The 17,856-nt window shown below is 40.4% G+C and overlaps 1 protein-coding gene across 3 annotated transcripts; it reads left to right on the top strand.

Annotated features, from left to right (window-relative positions):
- Window positions 1-1,501: 1,501 nt before the first annotated feature.
- On the top strand, window positions 1,502-17,051 carry LOC129367324 (transmembrane protease serine 6). Of its 3 annotated transcripts, none has more exons than XM_055041681.1 (18): window positions 1,502-1,814; window positions 3,759-3,891; window positions 4,574-4,716; window positions 5,376-5,443; window positions 5,677-5,864; window positions 5,958-5,999; window positions 6,739-6,943; window positions 7,053-7,189; window positions 7,730-7,842; window positions 7,929-8,038; window positions 9,120-9,262; window positions 9,347-9,445; window positions 10,630-10,743; window positions 11,044-11,160; window positions 12,890-13,058; window positions 14,140-14,417; window positions 15,162-15,298; window positions 16,120-17,051. In XM_055041681.1, exons 1-18 carry the CDS (start codon window positions 1,740-1,742, stop codon window positions 16,282-16,284), a joined length of 2,436 nt encoding a protein of 811 aa, XP_054897656.1. In that variant the 5' UTR covers window positions 1,502-1,739; the 3' UTR covers window positions 16,285-17,051. The 3 variants fall into 3 exon arrangements, with proteins under 3 accessions (XP_054897656.1, XP_054897655.1, XP_054897658.1); XM_055041680.1 differs by having other exon boundaries at window positions 3,756-3,891; XM_055041683.1 differs by lacking the exon at window positions 5,958-5,999 and having other exon boundaries at window positions 3,756-3,891.
- Window positions 17,052-17,856: the final 805 nt, after the last annotated feature.

Raw genomic sequence — 17,856 nt, 5'->3', positions numbered from 1 at the left:
ATAGTCTGCTTCCTCCTCTTGGAGTGCTCTACCGGCCACTTGACATTCACATATGCATTCAAACCTCAACAGAGTTCCAGAGTTTACGGATCAGAGTTCACACTAGTTAGCCTGCACATACACACCTCTCCAAACAAACCGGACTCTCCAGGCTAACAAGCCGGAGTTTGAGGAGTGCAACCTTAATTGATGCACATTATCTGACTTCTCTTTTTTTCTTGACCCCAGTTCTATTTTATTAAAAATAAAAAACAAACAAAACAAAAAAACAGTAAGCAGTGGTACTTTTTGCCACCCTGGGCAGCATGTTTGCAAAAGTGAGGCCTCTTGCTAACAGCACACAGAACGCCACAGGTTGACCTGCACTCCATGTATTGTGGGCTGACTGCCGTACCGCCGGAAAATTAATCAAAGCCCAGGAAATCCTCTCAGACGTGGGCTGGGCTGAACGACGTTCAGCTCCGCCTGGTAACCCGCCTCCTCTCGCGTCACCAGCAAACAGGATGCACATCAACACAGGGGGGTGAACAGCACACCACAAATCACAGGGATCGGGGGGAAATATGTCAAGTATTGACTGAGTAATTTGTACAGAAGATTTAGTGATCACATGTGCAAAAGGCCATGCAATTAATTTAGGAAGTTCTACATTTTAACAGTTTTTCATTGTTCTAATAGTGGCACCGACGACCTTTTCACCATGTCAGTGTTTTCCTTAGGCCTCCTGACGAGCCGTCATTTGATCCAGGTGCGTTAAACTAGGGAGAGAACTAAAACACGCAGGATGCCGGCCCTCCAGGACCCACTTTGGGCCCCCCCTGATCTAATGCTTTCCTGAGCAACTGCTAATGTTTTACACTTATCAAAAACCGCCACTGAATATAAGTGAGCCTTGTGAGAGCTTATAATGCATTTATTACATAAAAAATGTACTGTCAACACTGTATCCGCTGTTATAACAACTTGTTTGTCTTTATTTCTAAAAAAAATAATGGGGCTAATTTTTGCTAAATACCAAATCTAGGCCATTTTTATTGATAATTTTCTCAAATGTTGTTTAAGAGTCGTTTCGCAAAAGATTTGGCTGCTGCAGTGACGCTGGAGATGGGAACAAATGCACACACCCCAAAGGAATATGAAGCATTTTGTTTATTCTCTTCACTCTGAAGTGTCTGTGATTTTTACAATATATTTTTTATTGGTGTTCTTTGTACTGCCTATCCTATCAAGTCAAAACATAAACAAATGTAGCGCACTGTAAGATGTTTAATCCCAATAAAATAAGTTTAGCATCTTTTCTAGACGTGCCGTTGTGTGTTTGGCGTTGGGCTTGACATGACCTGCAGAAGCAACCTTCCCACCATGCTTTGCTCCCAACAGACTTACCTGTGCAGGGGGTTGTTGACTGGTTACCTCACTGTTGCCAGGCGATGCCATCAGTGCGCCTGGCTCTCGCTCCTGTTGCTGTATGTGAATTATGCCAGACGTGGTGTGAGAATAAACCGAAGCCTTTCCGAGCTTGGTGGATGCTCGGCCCTGCCTGACACCAGCGTCCACGTTCAACCGAGCTCCGGAAACCTTTGGACTTACAAACACGACAGGAGCTGCAGTCTTGCAAACAGCAGCCGTTGCTGTTTCCAAGCTGAAAATTATTAATAAGAGCTTTAAGATTGAACTACAGGGAGCCCTCCGGGAGGCTGCAATGTCTACTCAGGCCACGAGTCTCTTGGAGTGATCCAATGGCACTCGGGTGCGGCTTGAAGGAGTCCGGTTCTTGTGACCAGGAGGTTACACCCGCCACTCTGAGCAGTGAGGTCAGTAATGCTGCAACTGTCTGACAAGCTGTTTTTGTCGCCTCGCATTTCATAACGGACGTTCTTGTTTATGGAAACAGAAACTACTGCGGTTTTAAGTGGAAACTGAAATCTAAGGACATGAAAAATGGGCTTTCACATGGCTTTAGTTTCATGCTAACTCTCAAGTTCCTGTACTCAAAACCCCTTCCTGTCATGCGTTCTTCAGCCAATTGCAGGGGTTTTAAAATCGTCTCGTACACAACTTCACTGAAGCCTAGTAAGGGGAACTCCTTTATATACTCAACAAAATATGGTTTGAGCTTCATGGAAAATAGTAGCACGTATAAAAAAGGGCAGGTTGACGTGTCGCTGCCACTCATGAGTCAGAGCTGGCTTTTGGTATTTCTTTGAAGATGAGTAAGATAATAGAAAGAAACTTGCGATAAACGTCACAGTAGCCACTGAAAAAGATAGAAAGAATGATAGTCGGTATTACTGCAATGTATTTTAGAGTGCATAGACTCTAAAGTGCATAGACGTGAAAAACTTCTTTAGAATTAATATGACGACCAACAAAACCATTAGACACTTTCAAAATACAAAATTATACATACAAATATTCAGTTTCTCGTAGTTTTTCTAAAGTTTGTTTTTATGACACATTTTTTGCAGAGCTTGTACCTTTAAAACAGTAACATTCTAATTTCTGTTTTGTTTTTTCTTTTAAACACCCAACAGAAATTAGTTGGATATTAATTTGAGATTAATGTTTTTTTTTTTGGTGTTTTTGTCAGAAATCCCTTTATTTTAAAAGAGAGCCAGAAAAGATTCATAAATATATAGCCACAGCTCCAAAAGAAGGGTGAAAGGTTGAGGGGTAATCAACATTAAAATCGAGATTTAACTTGTGGAAATGGGCAAAGATAAATAAAAATAATAAAAAATCAGTGCAGAGACATTCCTAAAAAGACTAATGCAGAAAAAGTGGTTCTAGTAAATACTGACTACATACTGCAATGTAGCACTGTACCTTTTTTTATTTTTATTTTTTAAACAGTCAATATACTCTGAAATGAAAGGCTGACTCTCTTTCAATAAAGTTTTCCAATAAGGTAGAAATAGTGATGTAATCATAGAGCCAGGAGGGATTTCTGGAAAACATTTAGTCTAGTTTCATAACACAGTATCATGTTCAAAAGGTGCACTTAAGTTATAAAGATCAAATCATCAATACCGTTATTAATAAACTTTACAAAATAAAAGAGGGCCTAAGAATGAGCCTTGGAGGACTCCATTAAAAATCAAAACTAGCCAGTAAACCTTCTGAGTCTGTAACTCATGATCAACAAAAAACAGCTTTGGTTAACAAACTCTGAAGAACAATGTTGCTTCCTATCCAAAGCATTGATGATACGCAATTGTTGAAAATGCTCCTCACATGAACCAAACTAAAAAAGTTTGACTTTAGACATTACCGTAAGCCAAAGTAATGTGGAACATCCCACAGATTTATGAAACTTATTGAGTTTCGTTCTGCACTTTTCTCAAAATATCTCTGTTCAAGCAAATGAGTGTTGCTGAATTTTGCCAAAGCAGTCCATAATTTAAGTGTCAATTGAACATCGGGAAAGAAAAATATCACAAAATCCCATCTGTTCTTAACCAAGGTGTCAACCAAGGGAATTATTGAACTCGTGGCATCTCAGAAGTCAGATTGTTATTGTTATCGCTCAAAAATGTTCCCCAGAGGAATAAAATAACAACTTTACTATGAGGATTACATGTGGCAACAATCTACTGTGGAAACCACCTGAGATCTGTATTTCCCCCTGATGAACCAAGACGTAACAAAAGCAAAACATGTTTTATATTATCTAAAACATGTTTTATTGAGTTTCGTTCATATTGGGGGGGAAAGGGGCACACATACTGTATTATAATTTTTTGTTTTGTTCTAAGCAGGTAGAAGCTGCTACACAAAATGAAGAACGACATATGAAGACGACGCGCACCTGCAAGTGCGTGCTAGCCTCCCTCGTCATCCTCATCGTCTTCCTTATTGCGGTCGCAGCCACTCTGGCCTGGTACTTCTTGGGTGAGAGATTCTTTCTCGGTTTGTCAGTGCGGATTTATTCATCTTTGGCCAAGCAAATACTTTCGAATGTCTGAAATCAAAAAGTAAAAGAAAAAAAAAAAAGAAAGAAACAAAACAAAAAAATCTCTTAAATCTGGAGGTCATGACAGCACCAACGCGGCATCTGTTGTTTATATGCTCTGTTGCTGAATTGAGTGACTGTCCAGACACCTATAGTGACTCTTTATGAAAAACAAAACAAGTGACAAATCTAGGGACTTTTTTCTGTGTTGTTGGAGACTTTTAGCTTTACTGTGAGAAAAAGTACAAGTCTTTCAATGATGTCTTGTGAATCATATGGTCTCTCTGCTGTTACACCAACATAAGAAAGGAGGTCGACCACTTTATCATTGTGTTACTTTAAAGTGAAAAACTGTCTTTTCATGAAGCTCTTTAGGCCGCCATCCATCTGCACTGCCTTTCCAAATCGGCTGTAACTCAAATGGTTGGACTATAATAAAGACCTTTTGGTAGATCTTATTCAGTAGAACATTTGGGACAATTTTTTTATTTTGTTTTCCCAGTGAAAGTTGGGGTTTTGACTTGGTGTCACATAAGTACGAACGATTTAAAATGAGCCAACAACTTATTGTCCACATCTGCGGATCAAACTCGAATGTGTGTTGTTCTTCCTTTGTGACAGAATACAGTGTCTGGACGCTAGAGCCTCGTGTCCAGCAGCAGTACACGGCTTACTTGACCATCGTCAACAGGAACTTCTCAGCAGATCTGGCCTCTCACAGTAACCCGACGTTTAAGGCCGAAGCAAAGTATGTACAGAACACGGTGAGCAGCAAACATGGCTTTCTTTCCATACTGGCTCACACCGAGACGAGCCGAGTCTGTGATTCTGAGATACACCGGCACACAAAATGCACTTCCTGTCTTCAGAATAAAAGCACAGCAGTGTTTTCTGTTTACTCTCTTAGCAGCAGCTGCATTTCCATTAACCATAAAATAAAACTGTGCAAATTGAAATTACAAAACTAAATTTGCTTAATGGAAACACACCGACTTAAAGAAAGTTGGTGAAAAACATGTTTTTTATTGAAACAAGTTTTTTGATGGAAAAATAAAAAGTGCTAGGATGAGGTGTTTTTTTCAGCCTGTCGAAATGATGTATTTTTCAAAACTGCAATGGAAACCCTTTTTTCACGTCACACCAGTCACATGACCAAAAGCCGGATGTTGCCACTGGCGAAACGTCAAAAAAGACAACAGGAAGTGGCATTTCATTTCTTATTTAGTGGCAACATCACAATTGTGAAATTGTGTTTTTTTTTTTTTTGACATTAGTAGAATATAGATGAACATCTTTGCACTTTTGTGATGGAAACGCAGCTAATCACACTAAAATGTGGAAATGAAATCACGCCCATTCAAAAAACAAGATTAAATAAAGGCTGCTGAATGTTAAATAATAATGAGTTTTCTGTGTCTTTTAGTTAAAGAAGATCTTAAAAGCCTCATCTCTTTCCAGATACTTTAACTACACCACCGTCTTTGCATTTGGGTATGTGGGTCTTTGTTTTTCTTTAAGTAGTGGAGTAATAAACGCTAAAACCAAAGTGATCGAACTTTACTTCTTTTCATAAAGCATACACCTAAAACCCGCCTCCTACGCCAGTGGGTGATGTCTAAATCAAAAGTGCTTAAGAGTTACAGAGCAGTTAGTTTACTTCAATCCATTTATTTATTCCTCTATTATCAGCTGCGTTAACTTAAGGCTTGTCTGTGAGCCTGCAGGCAGGGGAGTGTGGTGGCTCACTTCTGGATAGTGCTGTCGGTCCCCAGCAGTCACGCTGGAAAAGTCACAGTAGAAGAAGTCGCCAGAAGCCTGGAGGACGGCCTCAGGTGGCACGGAAGGCCACAGCGCGGGGAGACGGCAAACGTCGATGGCTTCCTGTTCCGCCTCCCCACCCTGTGTGTTACTGGTGAGACAAAGACTTATGAATGAGAGCATGAAACAGATCGTATTCCTGATATATTTTCGGTTTCATTTGTTTTTTTTGTTCACCTCCCCACAGAAACCAACTCCAAAGTTGTAGAAGTTTTGACATCTTCGTTTGGTATCACGTCTTTCCTTTTTCCATTTCATGTTTTTTTTTACTTTGCTAATTTTACTGTCACTCAGCGGGTTTTGTTGTCCTACAGCGAGTGTCACTGAGGGTGCAACTAATGTTTTCTTGTCATTAGGCTGGAATCAATGTGGATTTTTATTTTTAGTCATTCTCCCATCGTTTCTAAAACACATTTTATTTTCTTCAAATCATGAGAAAAGAAATAAAATGCTGGTTCTTTTAAAATCACAACAAATTTCCAACAGCAGATATTTATCTAAAATTACAAGTTGTCTTATTTCATAGTGGTTTGTTGCTTTAAACAAGTTTTCTTTGGATGGCCTGTGAGTAAAAAAGGCTCTTTGGGTTGTAAATGTTGCAGACTCCCAGTTCAGTGAACAAAACCCTTCAAAACCATAAATGAACCGAATAAACTGTAAAGCGAAAAGACTTTTGTATTGAATTAGTGTGCATACTTTCACAGTTGCAGCGAGGATGGATGAAAGTGCTTACGATAGAAAAAGAAAATGTTTTTAGTAAGACCCAAGCAGCTGGTTAATGTAATTTTAGGCTGATTTGGTGAAAAACCACAAATTAGAACAGCTGGCAGATTGTCATTCCCTCCGTGTTTTACTGAGCTGAATATTAGTTAGTTTTCATCTTTTGATGACCCCTTACAGTGTAAATGAAAGGTTTCTCCTTTGTCTTTTAAGCATTCGTTGTAAGCTCTGACCCTCTTCGTCCTCAGACTGTTACCGGTACCGGAAGGTGGTGTCCAGCGGCCCCGTGGCCCTGCGCGGCCCAGAAACACACCGGCCCTCCTGCCTGTGGCACCTGCAGACCGACCCCGGGTCCCAGCTGGAGCTCCACATGGCGTGGCTGCTGCCCGAGTGCCGAGACCGGCTGCTGGTGTACGACTCCATCACCCCCTCCGATCACCACCTGATTACGTCGTGAGTTGATTCATTTATTTATTTTCAACAAGAACTACGACAAAACTGGATCGCTTTAAGGTCTGATGAAAGTGAGAAGAGGAGCAACCGGCATTGTTTCCTCCCGCAGGGTCTACGGCTGCAGCAGGCACGAGGACGTGGTGCGCGTGCTCTCGTCCGGCGAGTGGATGACGGTGGTTTGGAAAAAAGGCCTTTACAACTACAAGGACCCGTTTTCTCTGTCTGCGCAGGCGTGGCCCCGACACGGTGAGACCGGAGCTGTCACTCACCTGAACGAAACGTTGTCAACGGAGGCGTGGCGCAGAGCTGACGTCACTGCGTGTGACGTTTACGTCGCTCGGCGCCATGTTGTTTGGCCACGTACCAAAACAAACATTTCTGGTGTTTTTATGGCGTTACCTCTGTATCCTCCTTTTACGTAATGCTGGAAAGCTGTTTGAAAGAAAGAGGGTTATATGGGGAAAAGCTTCTCCCAAAAGCCAAAAAGCTCGTTCTGCCGTCAGGCCGCAAGCAAAAGCTGTTTCCGTTACAAACGAGCGAAAAAACGTTTGTTAACGTTCCGCTAATGTTGAAAAGAAAAACAAACTCACAATTTCGGAATTAAAATTACATCACGTCAGTAAGTTTCTCCACGCAACGTCACAAAAAAGAAAAAAAAACATGACCGGAAGTTCGTTGAAGTTCGCAGTTTCGTTAGCAAACCACCTGTAGCTGAACACCTGAGCTTAATACCGGAAGGGCAAACGGATTTATAACCCAGATTTTCTTTCTGCTCTGTTTTCTCAGACTGCACCTCCTCCGTTCAGCTGGAGGACGTGCAGGGGGCGCAGGGGGTCCTCCAGACGCCTTTCTTCCCCAGCTTCTACCCTCCGAACACCAACTGCACCTGGACTTTCATCGTCAGTGTCTCTTCCGCCAGGGACTCCTTTTAACAGGCGGTGTCAAAGGCCGCCAGAACACAAACCATTTTCCTGTTTTCTCCCAGATGCCCGGCGCAGCGCTGGGTTTGGCTCTGGAGTTTGAAGGCTACGAGCTGAGCAGAGCCAGCTACAACCAGGCCTGCACCCAGGGTCAGTGGGTCATCCAGAACCGCAGGTACGATCGGCCTCTTTTTCCAGCGTGCAGCTAAACTACAGGGTTAAACCAGACAACAGAAATCCAATTATAATGTGAAGACTTTTCAGAACCCCAAGTGACTTAAAATAGAAAAAGTTCCGTGTATTTAAATTTAAATGTTTGACAGTCAGGGGGAAAAAAACATCAAAACCAAAAGTCTGGCTTCATGAATATTTCTGATCCTTTATAAAAAAAAAAAGGTATTTGAAGCCCAGGTGCTGCACCCCTGAAGTTAAAAGGCAGGTTTATGGTTAAGACCCACTTCTTCGTTTTTCTTCCTCCATTTAGACCGTACATGCAGGTGGCAGCTGAAAGGCTCGTAGATCTTACAAACAAATAACCTGCTGAATGGATTTTTCGCATCTGGGTTTAGTTGCAGTCACATCAAATGATGTCAGTGTCCCAAAACATTTACTATAACCCAACTACTTTAAAAGCCTGACTGAATCCCATTCCCAACTAAAACACATTTCTGGAACTACAACTTCAATTATTTTTGAATGATATTTATGTTTTTTTTCAAAAATCACTCACAAGACTCAAGTGAGGGGACCTTTACAGTTGTCTGAACTAAAGGTGGCACTGTTGTCTCACTAAAGCATCCTGATACTACCTCATGCCCTTTTTATGTTGTTTTCAACCTGCAAGTTTCATATTCTCATTTTTATCTGCAGAATATGTTTTCATCAGTCAGAGGCAAAAATTTAATCTGTTTGGATAACAATGTATGATTTTTATGTTACACACCGTCCAGATTATGTTGTTAAAAACCGTTCAATTATGTGAACTTTAACCGTATGACTGTGAGTGTGTATGTACCAGTGGTTAAGGCTGTACATGTGTATTTGTGTATTGTGAATAAAAAATAACACACAGCGCTGTGTTTTCTATCATATTTTATTATTGTATGTCCGTTTTTGTAATTAGTCAAGGTACTGCAGATGCAAATGCGCTTTTGCTATAATCTGGTTCGGTGCATCAAATTGCAACATTTATGTTTGAGTTCTATATTGTCCCTTTTTTATCACTATAAAAGAAAAAGTGCTGGTTGAATTCTCAGGCTGTGCGGCACTAGAGGTCTGCAGCCGTACTGCGAACGTCTCTCCCTGCTCACAAACTCAACCACCGTCATTATGACCTCTGAGGTGTCACTGACCGGGCCGGGCCTTCAGGTTCTCTACAGCGTCTTTAACCTTTCCGACCGTAAGTTGCGGATGCAGGAAAGATTCCTGAAAAGAGACCCTTTGTCCGATGTGAGCTTTGGTGGTTGTTTTCTGTGCGTTGCAGCTTGTCCGGGTCAGTTCCTGTGCACTGTGAGCGGACTCTGCGTCCCCCTGTGTGACGGAATCAAGGACTGCTCCAACGGATTGGATGAGAGGAACTGTGGTACAAAGTTTAGATTTTAAATTCATAGCTGCATACCATCGTCTAGGCTTTTCAACAAGGGGATACAATTATACACTCTCAAATCTATGACCGAACTACTCTGGCAGTATAGACACGTTCTGTTGCCATTTCTTGGGCGCTGGTCCAAGGACTCGGATACCAGCAGGAGTCTTTAAAAACTAATACAGATCTCAGAATCTTTAGCTGATTGTAGTGAAACTTACCAAATTGTTGAATGTATTATTATTATTTAGCCTGTCATAAGATAACTAGTTCATTGATCTATTAATGTCACCAAAATAAATCTCTAAATAGTAAGCTAAATGTTTAGTTCACCAACTTTACATTTACCTCCACTTTAAATATTATGGGTGTTTTCACACCTGATAATCCGGTAGACTTGGTTCGATTGGTTATCAAAGTTGCGACATTTGATGAATTTTCAGCTGGTGCGGTTCACTTTCACACTGCAATGTGTGAAACGATCCAAACCTTGCCTCTGAAGGAAATGACACACAAAAATGACACAAGTGCGACTTCCTGCTCATCGAAATTTAAACAAAAAAACAACATGGTTGGATATTAGCAGCTGCAGCATTTCCCTTTTGTCTTTGGCAAAAGGGAATTGCTGCATTGTTCCCTCTAGCGCTAGCATTTGATTTAGTTATAGTTGCCCAGAATGCCCTGCACTGTAGTCCTAAATGTTTATCCTGCTAACTAAATAGTGAGCTTTCAACCAAATTTTTAGTTTGAAGCAAACTAGTTTGGAGCAAAATATTTAGATGGTGAACAAAATATTTATCTTGCTAACTAAATAGTTTCAAGCTAAATATTTAGATTGAAGCTAAACATTTAAATGCTTAAATCTTTTTCTTGCTAATTAAATATTTGGATTCAGTCTAAATATTTACTCTAACAAAAAAATTAGTTTAAAGCGAAATAATTACCTCGCTAACTGAATATTTGTAGTTTGAAATGGCCACATTTATAAATGAATGAATAACATGGTTTAAATATGATTTTGAGAAAAAAAGTTAAAAAAAATTAATTACAGGCTAAGTAACTCAAATAATTGTGCAAACGGCACCAAATGTATTTATTTGAAAAATCTATGTAATGTTTTAGAAAAAAATAAAATTCACTTACAATGTTTTATAAGCGATACTTTATCATGTGTGTTTCAGTGTGTGTGGCACAGTATACATGCCCTGAGGACAGTCAGTGTGTCGACTACTATAAAGTGTGTGACCAACACCCAGACTGCCCCGAAGCCTCCGATGAGATGAACTGCACTGGTGGTAACACACTGACCTCCGAGACTCACACACACACACACACACACACACACACACACACACACACACACACACACACACACACACACACACACACACACACACACACACACACACACACACACACACACTAGAAGGTGTCACAGCAACAGAAAATCTCTCTTTCCTTTACTCTTTGCAGTGAAGTATTTCAAAGCAAGCTGTTTGTGTTGATTAGACATGGAACATTAAGTAAGAAAATCTCTCCATGTTAGCTTTCCTGAACAGCGTTGGGTTCAGTGTGAGGTCCGTGTGTGTGTTCAGGGGTAGAGTGTACGGATCTGACCTACGTCTGCGCTGACGGCACGTGCCTGAAGAAGCCGAACCCAGAGTGCGACTCTGTCACAGACTGTCCCGACGCCTCGGACGAGAATCGATGCGGTGAGATCAGACGACGCTCCATAAACCACTCTGGGATTTAACATAATTGTTCTGTGGATGTTATCAGGGCAGCACTTTGTTCTGCATGCAGACCAATCAATCATACTCTTGTAATTAAATGTTATTCATTGTTTTCCTTCGAGACGCAGCTCCTCCTTGGAGCTGCGGTTTCCAAGCTTTCGAAAACTGAAAGTTGGTTTCAGATTTGTGGTTCATAAAAACCGAATGCTGCCTCTCTTTGTTTGATTCTGGTTCTGACCAGACGCAGAAGACCTGAGAGGTCTGGAGGGGTTGATACCGTGACAACAGGTCTTTAATGTATGCTGGCGATAAGCCGTTGAGTGATTTATAAACTAATAGAAGTACTTTAAAGTCTATTCTCTAAGCTACATGGAGCCAGTGGAAGATCTTTGAAACCTTCCACTAGGAAAATATAAGGCTGAACCCTAAATGTTACTGAGTTCACAGTGACGGAGTCGGCTCCAACCGCTTTAGTCGCCACCTTCTGCTCATGAAAACTTTATGGCTTGTTTCAGTGAACATTTCCAAATAAGGTCGGCTCCTTCAATATTCAGTAAAGGTTTGACAGTAGCCACAAAGGAGACGTAGTCAGAGCTTAAAAGCCCCCATATATTAGAACAATGCAACACTTGGCCTTACCTTGCAGTTTAATAAATAAATCCATCACATTTTAAATTAGATCGTCGAGATGCTTCTGTTGAGTTATCCTTCTGTTGAGGATTTATGGTTGTGCAACGGTGCAAAAGCATTAATGTCTCTCAGACTTGTTTACATTTTTTCAAGTTTGAACCAAACACCAATCTGTTTTATTAAGACATGTGGAGATAGAAACATATAAAGAACACAATTGTGAAGTGGATGAAAACATTTGCAATTTTTTCCAACTAAACATAATCTGAAAAGTGTGGCATGTACATGTATTGAGCTACTTTTAATATGATGCCCCTAAATGAGACCCAGTCAATGGCCCTGGGTCTTATAAGTGTCATTGATTCGAGTGTAAACACAGCTGCTCTGTAAAGGCCTCAGATATTTATCGAAAGGAACACAGCCAAAATCCAGGGACAAATTAGTGAAATTTAAGGGTTGTAAACAATCCAAGCTGTTTTTTTTTTTGGTAAAAGTAAAACAATTCCCAATTAATAAATTGTAAATTTTTTACAATGTAACTGTAAAACAAAAAGCACTGTGAGGAACACATTAAGAATGTACAGGTGTTTTGTTTCAAGGTTTTCATTTTGTTTTTTGTTTCCTCTCTCTTTCTGCAGGTGTAGAAGCAGATATCTAACCTGTTATTTTCTATTCTTTCTGTCCTTCTTTCACTTTAAACCTTTCTGCCCACTTTTGGGCAGCTTTACATGAAGTGTGCATCATAGTTAAAGCAGTAATGCTCCACTTGTGAAAGTAAATCTGTTGGACTCAGAAAGTGACACAGTGAACTAAAATGATCACTGACAGACCATGAAGAAGAGAGTTTTAACTGCCATTGCTTTCAATATGTTTCTTATTAGTTTTTACACATAGCTAAATAAAGGTTAATAGTAAAAGACGAAAGTATCATTTCCTTAGATTTTACAGTTATCTTCTACTTTTTGTTATACTAAGCTCTCGAAAGAAGTTTGGAGCTGCGACGAAGCAACATGAGAGCTGTTTAGAGGACGGCGATACTTTTTCAAGGTGTTTTTTTTTTGCTGTCTGCTGTGTTCAGAATGTGGCCTGAGACAGTTCTCCACCCGCATCGTCGGGGGCAGCGACGCCTCGGAGGGGGAGTGGCCCTGGCAGGCCAGTCTGCAGGTGCGAGGGACCCACATTTGCGGAGGGGCATTGATATCCTACCAGTGGGTGGCGTCGGCCGCCCACTGCTTCTACGACGACAGGTGATGCCAACAGCAAACAGACAACCTGAAGGGCTTTGTTGTTGCACATGTCGTGTTTTCATTCTCTGGCTACGCTTTGAAGGACACTCTTTCATGTCATTGTTTCCTAAATCTTTGTGTTCTTTCAAACTTGCTCTGTGTTTGGCTCGAGTGATGGATAAGGATGTAGAAGTTGGATCCGTCTCGGAGTGAGTGAGGGAGTGATGTGAGTGAGTGCATTTCTGGTCTTATCTGCACCTGTCTCTCAAAAACAGCTTAACCGGGATGCAGCTCAAAAGAATTAGAGCAACGTTTTGCAGGGGGATTAACACTTTTGAAATTTCTTGGGAAGGATTTAAAGGATTTTGAGTTGTGCTGTTTACGTTCGTTTGATTGACATAGATCAAAAATCAGGGTTGAACACAGTGGCCCCCCTTAGGGAGGTTCGATGGGGTACACGGCACCCTACTGAAAATCTCACTACAATCCACTGGACCCTGCCAAGTTCAGATCACAGAAAGGAATATAGTCATGTTCTCCAATCAAGGCATGAAGGCAAATCCTAAAAAGTTAATTAATAAATAAATAAATTTATAAAATTAAAAATGTGTTAAAGCTGCAGGATGCAAGTTTTATTTATATAAGACAATCTTTTCTACTTGCTTGTTAAAATCATCATTAACTTTTTCACAGATTATACTATAATCTGTGAAAAAGCTGACATAGTGTCATTTACAGAAATGACTCTGTAAATGACAGAAACAGATATTTTCCATATGTGTTCAATATCCAGTTTCTTTCTTTCTACCAAAAACTGGATGATGCTCTGGTCTCAACTAGCCCCTTTTTGAGGGACAATATTATTTACAGAGACGTCATATTTTATTTTATTCACCGTTTCTGTTGTTTAATAATATGTTAAACATCTTCTGGTTCCAGTGTTAAATGTTCAGTAGAAGTTACATTTAATTATCTTTGAGAATGTGCTCTTGCATCACTTTGCATTGTGTTGTTTGAAAATGATCTCAAAACAGTAATATTATCGTAATAACTTCTGTGACAGTTTATGGCCTTTGACCTCTCTCTGACATTCCCGCTGCAGTGTGTACTCCCCCTCGGTGTGGACGGTGTATCTGGGCAAACTGCTGCTGAACCGCAGCAGCTCCATAGAGGAGGTGGCTCGGGTTCAGCAGATCCACCTCCATCAATACTATGACAGCGAGTCCCACGACTACGACCTCGCCCTGCTGAAGCTGGACCGGACCGCGTACCCACTGCTGACCGGACACGCTCTGCCCGCCTGCTTGCCGCCGCCCACCCACCAGCTGGAGCCGGGCCTGCTCTGCTGGGTCACCGGCTGGGGGGCACGAGAGGAAGGAGGTGAGCCGGCCGACGGGTCGGAGATGTCGGGCAGAAAGCAGAGTGACCCGCGAATAGAAGCAAAACCTAAATACTACAGTGTCTGGAAAGATCAGATCACTGAATTCAATGCTGGAGGAAAATGTGAGATCATCTGGAGCAAGATTAAAGCTGAAGTAAAATTGGATGGGGTGACACGACAATGACGTGAAACGTACTGCTGAATTGAACTAAGAAATGAGACCAACTCTGACATAATTCCCAGATCCTTGATTTTATTGAGATGCTGAACAGACAGGGTGTCAAATTTATTTTTATTTTGATGGATATCCAGACCGCGAATGTTCGTGGCAGAATGTATTAATAAAAACCAGCTAAAATGTTAAATCAAATAAATATGTGTCTGCATTTTAATAAGAACTTAAGATTTAATAATGCTGAACATCTTTCTAAATTAGTGTCACAAAATTAGTGATTTTGACTGCAAAAAAGTGAAAATAAAAACTTGTGGAATATTTTTGGAAATATTTGCAAGAAATTTTATTTTTTTCTGTAATGCAAATATGAGTTTTTGTTACTCGTCACATCGATCACAGAGTTTAACTTGACTTTCAGTAAGGCTGTGGAAGACAGGAAGTAGAAATAAGAAATACTGCCCTCTGCAGGTGGGAGCTATGACTTCAACCCAATGTCTCTCACGCTTCTTGTGAAAAACCTGAACCAATAACACAGTTATCCTGATGTCTGACCTCTGACCCCCTGCAGGCAGAACCAACAACGTGCTGCAGAAGGTGGACGTTCGCCTGGTGAGCGAGGAAGCCTGCGTTCGCTCATACGGCTACCTAGTCACTCCCAGAATGCTTTGTGCTGGTTATCGCAGTGGAGGGAAAGACGCCTGTCAGGTATGGACATATGAACATAACACTGAGTGTTTGCTAACCAATCTGCATTGATTGAGACGTTCATACAGATTGCACATTCAGCTCTTGGTTTGCTGGAGTTCTGGCTCATTCTGCCTGGAAGAACTGGAGGAGCTATTTGTAGGCCGCCAATCAGCCATTCCCACAACGTCTCCAAACTTTTGAATTCGAGGGGGGGAAAAAAAGTTAAAAAATTATTCCTGCCAAGTTTTCTGGCATTTGCCAAATAGGAGCAATTTTAGTAATTCTAACTAAGCTAAAACAAAAGAAATCTGGTCTGATTTCACTTCAGACACTAAGAAGGAAAAATAGATGTGTGTTCTTATTCAGTTTATGTTAATATCTAGTTTCAGTCATACTTCAAAAACATAAAGATGGTGCTCAGAAGTCTTGCCTGAATTCACCTTTCTGACTTTTATTTGCAAACTGTTTTGAAAATGGTCATTTTCTCAATTTATTATTAAATAGTTATTTGTGTAATTAATGATGATACAAATTATTAAAGCGTTTGTTTGTAACTTGGCAAAATGTGACAAGGTTCAAGGAGGAGAAATAATTTTGTTTTGTATATGAAATACATTGTTTCAGTTACGGTAACCTGTCACAAGATACAAGCTGATGTGAGTTTATACTCCACTAATACTAAAGAGACGTAATGTTATTCCATGCTGAAATTCTGCTGCAGTACAATTAATAATAAAAAAAGTATAAGAATAATAACTAATTTGCCTCTTTTAGACAGCAGATAGATATTTGTATGATGTTTCTCCTTCCTTCTTTAACTATGTGACTGTCTGTGCCAGGGGGACTCTGGCGGGCCCCTGGTCTGCCAGGAGCCGTCGGGGCGCTGGTTCTTGGCCGGAGTGGTGAGCTGGGGCAAAGGCTGCGGCCGTCCAGACTACTATGGCGTCTACACCCGCATCACCAGACTGACCGACTGGATCAAGCAGGTCATCAGCAGGCCGTAGATCACGGGGGATCAGTCCCACGAGATTCAACCAATCAGAGAAGCCTCTGGTGAAATGGTGCAGACTTTTGTTTCAAAGTCGTCAAGTCGTAAAACTTGTCATTATTTATTTGGTACCTTTAAAACTAATTTGGAGAATTGTCCCCCTATTACTTTTGAATCCTGTATTCTGACAAGAATGTGTATGTGAATGTTTTTCCCCCTTAAAATTATATTTATTTGTAATAAGCAATTTGAGAATTTTATGCTTTCAGAAAAAATCCTTAAAAATGTGTTTATTTTTATTACGTATTGTTCTTGTCCAGGCCGACATTGCCGATGGGGGATCACGATGTAAAAAACAACAACAAAAATCGATGTATTCTCGCCTGATTGTTTTTTGTCATTTATGAATATATCCAGCCAATCAGGAGTGACTGTCCCCATGTGGTGAACACAATAAAAGCACTGAAAGAATAATATTACTGTAAAGTCACATTCAATACATTTGAATATGACTGCATGTTTGTTGGATTGAAATTACCTTCAACAATAGCGCCCTAAAGTCAGCATTAAATATATCTTTTTGTTTTTTTTAAAGCCCATATTTCTGTATTAAACATGTGTTTTTATGTGTCTGATGGAACATTCTAAATTAAAATGTCGTGTTTCATTTGATGAGAGCAGAAATCATCAAAATTAGCAGAACTAAAGGCTTTCTAGTGTCCATCTGTGTGTGATTAATATGTATGAGAAAATTCCTGAAATAAATTCACTTTCAATAATTAATATTTGTCAAATGGATCTTTGCACTTCATATTTTTCACTTCCCTGAAGTTAGTACATGGCTTGAACAAGCACAAAATAAAAGACCTACTCTATTTTTAAAGTGTAGACAACATTTAGCTCACTCTAGCTCAAATTCTACACTTTTTAAATCATTCATTCATTAAATATATATAAAAACACAAAAATTGCATTCGAAACACTTTTTTTCACCTCTAGGATTACCTCAAATTGAAATGAACGTGAAAATATGTACCTCGGTTACAGCTTGAAATCAATGAACCTGCTTTTTTTTTTTCCCCTCATTAAATAATTTTCAGTGTCCCATCATGTGAACTTAGTAGAACAACTAGACGTAGACATTTTCCACTTTGTTTCACGTCATGAAATACAAAGCCATGCTTGCTCTGTGTCCAGTTTCAGAAGCAACCACAGCAGTTGTCACTGGTGTAAAGTTGTCAACTTCACACACCTGAATCCGGGAGTTCCCTCAATGCACATCTGTCTCGACCGGTTTATGAAGGAACAAACATCAATTTGCTTTAAAAGCTTTTTTGGCTGCTCATGCTTCATCTATCTACATCACACCTAATGTGTTTCTCTCTACCTCGCGTGTCATTTATGGCAAAGATTCTTGTGAGTGCCTCCGAAAGACGGCCAAAGCACCGCAATTTAGTCCTTTCACCGCAGCTTGAGAACCGTCTCCAACAAGCACTTTCGGACTCAAATGTGAAATTTTGTAATTTGTCACCGGGGAAGGGAAATTCACCTGAAGTGTTATGCAAGCCAACAGCTCTGGCTGTGAATA

Source organism: Poeciliopsis prolifica, unplaced genomic scaffold (genome assembly GCF_027474105.1).
Source record: "Poeciliopsis prolifica strain line A6 unplaced genomic scaffold, Auburn_PproV2 SCAFFOLD016, whole genome shotgun sequence".
Lineage (NCBI taxonomy): Eukaryota > Metazoa > Chordata > Actinopteri > Cyprinodontiformes > Poeciliidae > Poeciliopsis > Poeciliopsis prolifica.
Note: the sequence above shows the minus strand (reverse complement) of the source record. Positions and strands in the feature narration are given on the sequence as shown.

Coding starts and splice junctions, on each gene's coding strand:
- LOC129367324 (XM_055041680.1), top strand. CDS start 1,740: ATGGCACTCGGGTGCGGCTTGAAGGAGTCCGGTTCTTGTGACCAGGAG. Junction 5,865..5,957: donor CCCCACCCTGTGTGTTACTG/GTGAGACAAAGA, acceptor ACCTCCCCACAG/AAACCAACTCCAAAGTTGTA. Junction 6,000..6,738: donor AGTTTTGACATCTTCGTTTG/GTATCACGTCTT, acceptor CTTCGTCCTCAG/ACTGTTACCGGTACCGGAAG.